Here is an 11,515-nt window from a genome sequence, read left to right as displayed (position 1 = left end):
ATTCAACATTTATTAACCCCCTCACACACACACACACACATGCACTTTTCTCTCACATACGATACACACTCATTTGAGCTCCCAGAAAGAGCGAGGATATGGTTGGTGGCATTCGTAGCGTTAGTGCGGGGTTTTGACCTGGCCGGGCTGTATTAATCATGGAGGATAGTAGTAAGATACATTTTAGCTTATACAGCCACAACAACAACCTCTGCAATTCCTAACATTAGTTTCCTTCTCATAACTTATATCCTGTCTCCAACTCCCCACTTCCCATCTCATATCCTGGCACCCCTCCTCATTATAGAACAATTTTCTGCCCCCACATCAAATACAAACACACTCTGAGCTTCCATCTCTTGCTCTTCATACATGTCGGCTCATAATTCTACTTTTATCATAACCTGCACCCCTTGGTACAGGTCGTAAGCTTAGTGGGGGACTCTGCAGAAGTTAATCCTGCAGCCACGTCAGTGATTCATAAATAGCTGCTTTTATTCTTCCTAAGAAGTTTGTACTCTTTAAAAAAAAAAAAAAAAAGAGAGAGAGAGAAAGAGCAAAACTTTTTGGAGCATATTAACTCAGCTGCAAGCAGTGCACGGCTGCTGGGAAAGCAGAGGAGTAGCCGGCATGCAGATAGGCAGTGTCCAACAGTCAGTCAGACAGATAGACACAGGGATAGATAGCTGGATAGACAGACATTAGAGTGGGGCTTGGCTGCGCTATCAGGTTTCCTCCCCCTCTGTCTCTCTGCCGGGACAGCCTGGCCTCAGAGGCCCTGACACCGAGGCACCATGCAGCCAGCCGCGACAGCTGCCACAGCAGCATCTAATACCAACACACTCCACGCTACGCCACAACTACAAAGAGAAATATCATTTCAAACGTGGCATACTTTGATGCTCTTGTAATGATCTTTGTGTTTTGAGAGAAAAGGGGTTAGTATGGTGCCTTTTTTTTTGTTTTGTTTCTTTAGAACAAAGAGCCCTCCCCCCTCCACATGAGCAAGTTTAGGACAGTGGTGATGAGATAGAGCTGGATTAAATGAGAAAGTAAAAGAAACCCTGAGAGGTACCAGCATGTGAGTGTGTGTATGCTTTAGCAACCCTGTATCAGTGTGTCATTGCAACCTTATGAACCCGAGTGCTGGTCTGGGGGTCTCTAATTAGGAACGGCTGATGAACGGCCATGCGTTACGTGAGAGCGGGTGCCTGCGAGCCGTGTATCCCTGCGTGTATCAATCTGTGACTATGCGAGCGCGGGTTGTCAGCGTGGTTAAGGGAGAGTGTCTCGGGCCTGGAGAATGTGCAGGTCTAGCCTTGGTCATGTTGACGGAGGGGGCCGGCACTTCAGAGGCTCCAGGACCCCATGGCACCAGTCTCCCCAGTCCCCCAGACAGACTGGGAGCATCTGGGCTCTGTCAGCGCCTCTGGCCCCCGCAGACTCCGATCTATATGACGGGGGAGAGAGGAGTGGATTGGATCAGGGGAGAGGGAAAATATGAGCCAGATTCCTCAGCCTTGTGCAAAATGCATGCTTTGCCAGTTAGCAATGTTACATTTGTGTGTGTGTGTGTGTGTGTGTGTGTGTGTGTGTGTGGCTGTATTAAGGCCTGATAACAGGTCATAGTGATTAATTTTGTATGATGAGAGATGGGGGTTATTGATTAGTGACTAATGTTGGAAGAGTCCTCTCTATAAACTGTCCAATTAAGCATTAATTAAAAGTGTGCTGCTAAAAATATGCAAAGCCTGTTCTGAGCAAAAACATCAAGATTAGACTGACAGATATCATTCCAGAGTTTCCTTATGAAAGCAAGCAATGATTTGATCAAGTGGATAGAACTCCTAAGCTCTACCACATGGAAACTGATACACACACTTGCCAAGACTAATTAATCCATACACTAAATTAGGAATATAAATTGTGGTCCCAATTTAACAAGGTCAGTCTTAACTTCTCCCTTTACACTTTATTTAACTGTGTAGGAGAAAAAAAAAAGGAGCCCTATCAATGTGCTTCGCTTATTATGATTGACGATTGATGATTAAGTCCTCCAGCTGACACACACCACCAAAGCCGGTGAGTTGGAATTGGATGTGACACATACACAGTTCTGCGTGTTAGGTAATTCGTTGACGAGGGGCCAAATTCATTTATGGAACAGCGGTATTGGCAGGCATGGACACTCTCTGCAAAAACAACGATAATCACAGAGGTTTGGCGCGGCGTGACAAGGACTCTTCAGGGAAAGGCCCTTACACGCTGCTTTGTTGGCCGTTCCTCCCTAAGATGGAGGGAAACATCCGCCACTGTTCTTAAGATGAGAGTCACTCAGAGGAGGAGCAGAGAGGTTTATGTAAGGTGTTGATGATGTTTAAAGGGCTTGATTAGCATTTGTTGAGTCTGTTGTGATGGAATATCTAGCAGTTCATTATAATATCTGGACTGCATAGAATTTTTTAAAATGTGAATTTAGCTGCAGCCCTCACTTTTTTGGGAAGAAGCAATAAGTGATTTTCTTCTTTTTGGTGGAATTGATGAAATAAAGGCTCTGATAAATCCTCTGTAATGAAACATGAGGGGGACCCCGTCTCAAGCCATTTAATCTCTTTTCACATTCTCCATTTTTTCTGCTAATGAGCCTTATTGACAATCAAACAGAAGCTGTCATCCCCCAGGATGCAACACTCCCAGCCCCTGCGTGTTTGTCATAGTGTCCTGGCAATCAGAGCTGCCTGCAAGACCAGGCTGGCAGTTAGTGGTTCTCACAGCAGCACTGCCTGAAAATGGCACACTTCCTGTAGAGTTGCAGCTGCCACCTCTGCTACTTCCATTACTTTCTATAGCATGCAGATGTTGTATCAACATTCCCTGCCAAGGGGACTGCAATAACTGTGAGATTCATGCCATGTTTCAGAGGCACGTCAATTTCTCAAGTGGCACAATTAAAGAGGGAAATACAGTACCAGGTTTTTCACAGGCGCTGAAATCGGAAAAGGGCTTTTTCACTTTTTTTCCAAAGGGGGGCTGTTTCATAAGGGTTCAGAAATCCACCCGATTTTTACTGCCCTTTTCCTGAGTTGAGCTGTTCTGTGAGCCTTTGTGCGGCAGACCTGTCGTGACCCACAGCGGATATGGAAATGGGGCTAAGGTTTTATGGGCCAAACGGATTGGACACAGTCAAGCTCAGGGGGCATGAATATTGGATGTTATTTCTGCTCCCTTTTTATGTAATCCATTGCCAATACATTATTAATAGATGATATCATATCCAGAACTACTGGACAAAGCACTACAGAGGGGTGCTATGAAAGGAGCTCTATGTGGTGGAGACTGTGGCAGAAAATACAGTTCAAGTGATATTATTTTATCACTGTAGCCTAACACTCCCTGACCAGGCGATCTTTACAGTGTAGTTTTTGGACTAAGTGAAGTTCATAGAAGGAAAATATGGTGAATACTGTATTTCTACCAGGGGTAAATCCTGCATTTGTGGGTTTGAAATGCACTGAAACATTGATGAAGTATCAAATGACACCCAAATACAAGTTTAATGGATTTTGAAGCACTGGGATACTTTGCTCATCCTTCTCTGCAGTGAGTGAAGTGGAAATCTTTGCAAGGATCTAGAGTTTTCCCTGCAAAGCTGACTCCCAGTGTACAGTAGCAGGGGAGCAGTGTCTTATCTGATGTGCCAATTCACAGACAGGAGACTGTGCTAATGTGGGACTTTTTTTTGGTTTAAAAAAAGGGTCAGATTCCCTGTTTTGATTCAAATGTGAAATTGTTCAAAAAAGGTCAGATTCCCTATTTTGATTCATTGCGATCTCAAAGTTATGATCTCTAGTTGCTGGTGCAGTTTTTATGAGTCACGGCAGCAGTATCCTACTGCTGTATATAAACTTCACGAGAGTTGCAGCTGTTTTTTTTCCCCCCCGCGCAAAACACATCACTCAGCGGTTACACAAATCCTGTCTGTCCAAGAGCAAATCCTTAAAAAGTACTTCTCAGCACTGCCCATCGAGCACAAGAGATAAACGGTCGTCCACCTTTTTAGTTTTATGTCCTGTCTTGATACTGTACACATGTTGGCACAAAGGTATTATCGCATAAACATCCATTATTAGTGAATGTATAAGCCCCTCAATAAGAGTTACATAGGGAGTGGATGCGTAAGGTAATATTCTCTTTTTAAGGTCAGTTTGAATTGTTTTTTCTCATGGGAAACGGCAGATTGATAAAGAGCAAACAAAACCTCTTTTCTGAATGCTTGTCCTCCATGGCCTCAATGAAGGTTTCATTCCTTTATATCATCCAGCCCAATTCCCAGCATGCACGGCCATTGTGGCTCTTTCAACTGGAGCTCTCCATTGACTGGCTCATTGTCCGGCCGCTCTTTTGTGCGCGCTATCACCGGAGCACAATCTTTCACCTGAACAGCACAAGGAGCAGCAGCCTGGATATGGTCACGTAAAAGCTACCGAGTCACCCATGTAGATGCCAGGCTGCGCAATTAACCCGGCGCTAATGAAGAAATATTTACTACATGTGTATCAACTTTTAAAAATCTCCGGTGATGCTTGTTAATAATGTGGATATTAGTCATGCTCAGGCAGCCTGCGTCAGACAGAGATGTTCAATATTACCACTCAGGCTTATATTATTGAGAGGAGGTTTTTTGAAATATAACAATGCACGAGCAGATGTTTGAAGCGTGGCCCTCGGCAACACAAGGCTAGTTAAGATCGATATTGCTTTCAATATTTCTTTCCTTTGACAGATAACCAGTACTGAGGAAAGTCTTGATAAGAGTGGCAACATATGGATGTGGCAAGCCTCGCTCTCTTTTGATTGCATGACCCCTTGACCTTTTTGCCTGTGTTTGAGAGGGAGGCAGCCACATGGTATGGTGGGGGTCTGTCAGGCTCTGGTTATGGGGCATTATTGACCCAGGATTTATAAATATTTAATGCACACATTAAGATCATGGTGGAGGGTGGCCATTAGAGTTCTCCAATAAAGAGGCTCTCACGATGATTGAGTGGTGTGGCAGGGCTAGTGGCTGGTCGTTTGGTACAGGGAAACTTGCTGAGACAATATACTGTACCTCGAGCCTGTCTGCCAGGCTCCGGCGCTCGTAAAACTGGCAACAACTGAGCAAAGTTGTCGTTTTTTTGATTGTACTTTCACCCTCAGAATTAGTCTTTTTTTCCCCAAGTGTCTGTTTTTGTTCTGTTGGTTGTCGCTTCTGCGATGAGAGACAGTTTCCTTGGTTCCCTTTATATTGCAGTTAAGGCTAAATAAACACACAGTTTGTGCCAGATTTTTTCATTGAATAACAGAGAGAGAGAGAGAGAGACAGAGAGAGAGAGAAAGAGCAGTAAAGAAGATGATAGACCCAAACCTGTGTATGTGTATCTGAAACAGATAATGCAGTGTCAGGAAGCAGATGTGTGGCTATTGTTATCAGACACATTGGATTATCGAGGGAATGATTTGAAGCACAAGGCGATCGCAGCTGAAAATTAAATCGCTCTTTTGAGTGTATCTGTCCTTTGCGCTATCAGCAGCTTCCTGGGCTATCTCCCGTGCCGCGAGATCTGTGCATGCTGGTTGACATAATAAGCTGTGATATGCTGATTGCCACTCAGGTTGTCCGTGGTTTTAATTGTGCATTAAAGGCAGAGGTGGCCTCGGACAATGTTTCCTTGATGAGAAATTGACATTTTGTGACCTGCTCTCCGTGACCACTCAGGATGCCAGATAAGATGCTCAGTTGTTTTTAAGGATAACCACTGTTCTTCCCTCAAACACTTCTATCCTTCTGTTTGACCCACTTGATGAGTATAGATTTCACAGTGGCCCCCCTTTCAGCGCTCCAACTATAAGAGGTTCAAAACGATACCAGCCTTTATAGACAAAGGATAACCTTGCTCTTTCAATGTATTGATTCTTTATTAACTAGGTGGCTTAATGCAATGAAATGAGGGATTTGAATGAGCCCCATTTGGGGTGCTTTGAATAAAAAAGCTTGCACTGTTTATGAATGACTACAATGAACCTTTGAAGCACCACAGATGCAGGATATGCTGATACAAAGACCAGTAGGAATATGTAACAATGCCAGAGTGCTTTGCTGAAATAACGTGAGTAAAGAGCAGTTTTCATCTTTTATGGATGTTACACTTTTCCACAGGTTTCAAACAATTATCTCTATGGCAAAGTCTAAACACTACAACTTACAGACGAATCACAGGTTTGTCCTCAGAACTTTCTACTGTCTTTTCCTCTGTCCTGATTGTCAGTTTGTCTGCCAGCCAAACTGTACTTAAAACTGAAGAAGTCCACAGTTGAGGAGCTATTGTGTTTTTACTGAAAATTTTAATAAAACATCACTTATTCATTTCTGTTTCCATTCCAAATGTTGACATTTTTAAATTTTCTTCCCTGTAAACACATGTAAGCTATGTGGCAGAGTCATAAGTGGTGAGTAAAAATGACTTCTATACATTCTACAAAACAGAAAAAAATACAACCACAAATGGAGTGTTTTTTTTATCTCCAAGGTTGTCCCTCATGCACATTAGTCTCTATTGGATCTTAACAACTATCATATGGGTCACAAACAATTTATTTGACAATACAACCAACAAAGTTTTCTCCAAAATGGTCTGTATAGATAATTTAAAATCAATATAAAAATAAACAATGAAGTTTGACTTCCCCTTTAAAAAATGGACAGAGAGTCTTGACGGAGTAACACAAATTTTTGAGGATACACATGAAATATATGCACATTGCATTTCAGCAAATACAAAAAGAAAACAAATGAAGGCAACAGTTCTTGGCTGAATTATCTGTGCTGCATCACTATATTAAGGGCATGACGATTAATACATACATAATGAAAAGCAATATACAAAATTTCAGAGATAAATACATTATTTATAGTTGATATGTTACAAAATTTCCCTCAGTGAGCGCAAGTGTGTATTTGAACAGAAATATGACAATGAACTACTATACTGGATTTTAATTTTGTTTTTAAATGGTTTTTTTTTTTTTTTTTTTGGTCGATCTAAAAGAACATGAAAAAGACAGATGTATAAATATTTAGCACAAGTTTGGCAATATCACAATAGTCTACAATTTTTAACCACATATAAAACACATAAGGGAGTTGGAGCTAGAAGGGGGAGACTGCTCCTCATCAACAAGAAACAGACTTCACAGTAGCCTAGGAATGCATTAATATACAGTGCTAGCAAAAAAGTTGAAAAACATGGCAAAACACACTTGCTTAAAAGGAAGCTCTAGACATGGAAGTACATCATATTCATCAACAGAGCAGTGTTTTGTACACGTCAGTGTGCTTGTTGAATCAAAGAGGATTTTTTTTTTTTAACTTTTGAAGATGATTTCTAGCTACAATAAATTACAAAATTTAAGTTAAAATGCAGGAATGAAACATGATACAACCATACCCACCCAGCCCCACCCCTTTTTACTTGTATTTGTTGTACTTTTATGATCAATTTTCTACATTATATATATCATATATTTTCCAGTTGAAATTCAAACTGTCTTGGCCCCTGTGTATTTTTCTCACACATAAAAATACAAAAAGTCACATTATAAAGACACACAACTGTTGTGAATCTATTAAAAGAGAGTTGAAACAGAAAAAACAATTTCTGAGGCAAACAAGTTCATTGGCAAATGTGTACTGTACATCAGTGTTTTTACTTTACAACCAGATGGTGAGTCCACAGAGTCCCTTCCAGTATTGAGCGTGTGTGGTTGATTTGAACATGTCCGAGGCCGAAGCGCAACCCGACAGGTATACAAAATAAACCCTACATCATCCTGTGTCCTCTTCAAGGGTGTTAAAATGGGGAGGGACGGAGAAAAAAAATGAACAAAAAAAATCCCACAGAAAAAAAAATTATTGTTCCTTGTGAAATCCTTTTTTTCCTGTAGGTTGTTAAGTCATTTAAAAGAAAAAAAAATCATTTCTTTCTTTTCTTTTTTTTTCTTCATCTTTAAAAACAACAAGCGGTTGACTATACATTACACCAGCGTTTTGTTTTGCGGTGTGCTGAAGAGGGGCAGGGGGTGGTGTCCTCTGAAGTGGTAGTGTGTAGACTGGTGCTTGAGATGATGAAAGTGCATTTACATTGGTGGGACAACCAGGCCGGACATGGCTGAGGGAAAAAAAGAGACAGCAGAGAGAAAGGATATTAATTTATTGAGCTAAAACAGGTGTGGATATAAATATGAAAAATTACTGAAATGTTGTAAAATGTGCATGCATGCATGTGTGTGCTGGTGCATATGAATGTGTGTGTGTGTGTGTGTGTCTGCGTGTGTGAGTCCAGCCATCTGACAGTGCACAAGTGCATGAATGTATGCCTTAATGTGCCTGTTTGCGTATGTGCCTGTGAGTGTTTGCCGTGTCCGCCAGCCTGCTGCTGCACGTCCTCCCTAACAGGGAGAGTTTGAAAACCTCCCTCCTGCTCTGACATTTCAGCCCCCAGCACGCCAGTCTTGCTATGTGTGATATTTCTCCTGGCGTTGGGGTAATGGCAAACAGTGGCCCAGACTCCCAGGAGATGCGGCCGTGGTGACGGCAGAGCAACAACACGGTCACTTCCCACAATGCCACAATGCTACAGTACTAGACACTCCTCAGACTCCCCTCAGATTCCCCTCTATCGCTTCCTTTCCTCCCCTCGTCTCTTTATCCTCCTCCTCTCCCAGCACTGTACAGCGCATTAGTCCTACATTTCCACATTCCCCAAGTCGTGCCTCTGCGTCATTATCCAAGAGAGATTAGGCAAGATCAAAGGTAGCTTCCGTTATTTTACCAGGACCATCTGCTTAGGATATCATTAGCAACTGTACCTCACCCTGAGAGTTTATATATTCAGTATTTTCACACGTTTTAACAATTAGGCAACTAGTGAAGTGCTGGGATGATATATTATTATATTGCTCTGAGTATATTTGTAGAGTCATGGTTGAAATGCTTTTAAGTTTGCCAGCGCAGATGATGGCAAGGCATTGCTCATTAATTTCTGCACAACATGTATTAATAAGTATGAACGTGTAGCAAGATGAACTTTAATTTCCCACTTCATTAAGCCCAATGTTATTAATCTTGGGGCACACACTACGGCTAAGCTTGTTTTCAAAGCAATCATGTTGGTCATGACACATGCACAAAACCTAATAAACATAATTACTAAAACAATTCGGGGAAGGTCTTTTCCTGCGACATCAGAGGAGATCATTTGTATGAAAGGGCAACAAGGATGTACGTTTGCATGTATGTTTGCACAGACGTGAGGTGACGCTTGTCCTATACTTGTGTGTGTGTGTGTGTAAAGACATGCTCTGTGTGCCTGTGTTTGTGTGTGTGTGTGTGTGTTAGTGTGAACTGAAAGGTGTAAATTGGCCTGTCAAAATGCATATATTTGTAATGATTAATCCCTCACCAAACCGGACAGAGGCCTGAGCAGCGGTATCTGACCAGTAGTCCGTAGGGAAGGGATGAGGGGGTGAGGGGGGCTCACCTTGCAGTCCGTTGCCGTTGGCGCTGGTGCAGGAGGGGGGTGGGGAGGCCTGGGGTCGGACCACAGGGGCGAAGGCGCTCTTTTGTTTAACTGCGGAGACGATAGGGAGGGAAAAGGAAGGAGGGAGGGTGAGAGTGAGAACGTGCTGTGAGTAGTGCTCGAGAGGGAGAGGGCAGTTAAGGTAAGGCTGGGGATAGTATTTCTGCCAGGGGGGATACACGATCAGTACTCACAGGCCCCTACCATCAACATCTTGTCCGGTTGAACAAATACAGGTGGCATATGGCGAAATACACATAAAAAAAACCCGAATATTTCTTCTATTCTGAGCTACACATGTGTTCTCCGAAGTACTAAAACTAAACAAGCCTCCCTGAATGAATAGTAATATATTATCACCATCAATAATGTTATAACCCTGTCAGAAGTGATTCATAGAAGTGAAAACGAATGTGGGAGCTGGAATTAAATCAGCAGCAGCTTAGTGCTACTACAGCGTGCGATAGTGGCAAGCTACTCACTTCCATATGGGGAGTTGGCAGAGGATCCGTTGAGGAACCCAGGGGAGCTTGGCACTCCCAGGTTCATACCGGCATTGCCGTAGCCATTCATGCTGTTGCTGACGGTGTTGTAGCTCGACTGCTGCGGGGTGCTGCTGGAGATGTAGCCCCGGGGGGACACGCTGCTGGTGTTCCGGCTGTAGCCCACTGAATAACACGGGTGGGAGATGGAGAGAGAAACTCAGTCATTCCTTTTCCTTCTGTACCGTATTTACCAGGGAAATGTTCACCGATTATAGTAAATGATAATAGAAATTTACTGCTGCAGTCAAACATTTTTATATCAGCACATACTGCAGATGACAGTTTAATAAGAAAAGAATTTGGCACTTAATTGGACCCTTTAACTCCCCTATATTGTCTGTGAGGATAGGGCCGGTGAACCCGGTGTTCAAAAAGAGAATTCCTATCCATTTTTCTCATTTAATGAGTGAGAAAAAAAGTGAAATTTAACTATTTTATATTTTGCTGCAAACCCCACTTGAATCCCCTGAAGGACCCCCGCAGGTCCCTGGACCCCACTTTTGAGAACCACTGAGTTATGGAGCCATACCCCTAAATCACATACCTTGGTCATTCCCTTGTGACTCAGAGACATTGACTGCTAGCTGGCTGCTGAAGGAGTTGACTCCCATCATGCCGTGGGAGGCTGTGTTAGCGAGAGAGGGGATCTGGTTGTGGTTGCGGGGAACGCTGTACAGGGCCTCGGCGATGTCAGCTGCCCTCTTCAGAATGATCTCCTGAGAAGCAAAGAGAAGGCAGAGGTTTTGTTATTTATGGTTTTTTTTTATAGCTGTGCTTTCGCTTTGATGCATGGTTCATGGCTATATGGTTAACTCACAACGCATGTAGCCTACATTGTTCCAGATATAGTGGTGAAAATACCCTTTGGTGATACTATCAGTAAATTTTCAATGGTTTCTTATTCAGCTGAGGTAAAAAGCAACACTGGAGCTGCTCTGTGGATACAGACCTGATTGTTGTGGGGCATTCCATACAGGGCTTCAACGAGATCGGCCGCCCGCTTCAGTAACACCTCCTGATGAGGAAAACAGGAAGAGTAAACGTTAAGACCCAAACAGATTATTTTCCAGACCCCAGTTGTTCGTGCAGCAACGAACAAAATCAAAAACAACATTACACAGCAGGGTCGAGGAGAGCTTTAGAAATGTTTACATATTCAACCGCCGAAATAAAAGCCACCCTGATTTAAGAGGCACCGGTGCTGCGTTTATACAGCACTACCACTTTGCTCCTTCCAACCATGCAGAGCAGTGAATAATGTTCCCTATCTTAATTAAACTGGCATAGTCCTTTAAAAACAACACCTCACCCCTGATTCTGGGCTTCACGTTTGCTCCGGAGTTCAGCGCCGAG

The 11,515-nt window shown here is 42.8% G+C and overlaps 1 protein-coding gene across 8 annotated transcripts in view; it reads right to left on the bottom strand.

Annotated features, from left to right (window-relative positions):
• Positions 1-5,939: 5,939 nt before the first annotated feature.
• The window catches only part of LOC108897307 (transcription factor COE3), a 69,917-nt gene continuing 64,341 nt past the window's right edge, over positions 5,940-11,515 (bottom strand). For 4 of the 8 annotated variants that reach the window (XM_018696871.2, XM_018696870.2, XM_018696872.2 and 1 more), the window contains exons 12-16: positions 11,112-11,177; positions 10,707-10,878; positions 10,100-10,285; positions 9,501-9,668; positions 5,940-8,207 (exon numbers count right to left, since the gene is read on the bottom strand). In XM_018696871.2, coding sequence (XP_018552387.1) covers positions 8,176-8,207; positions 9,501-9,668; positions 10,100-10,285; positions 10,707-10,878; positions 11,112-11,177 — 624 coding nt within the window. In that variant the 3' untranslated portion in view covers positions 5,940-8,175. The remainder of the gene's footprint in view (positions 8,208-9,500; positions 9,669-10,099; positions 10,286-10,706; positions 10,879-11,111; positions 11,178-11,515) is intronic. The other 4 variants (XM_018696877.2, XM_018696874.2, XM_018696875.2 and 1 more) reach the window with 1 other exon arrangement.

The sequence above is a fragment of the Lates calcarifer genome, linkage group LG16_LG22, assembly GCF_001640805.2.
Source record: "Lates calcarifer isolate ASB-BC8 linkage group LG16_LG22, TLL_Latcal_v3, whole genome shotgun sequence".
NCBI lineage: Eukaryota > Metazoa > Chordata > Actinopteri > Centropomidae > Lates > Lates calcarifer.
This window is presented reverse-complemented; position numbering and strand designations above follow the sequence as displayed.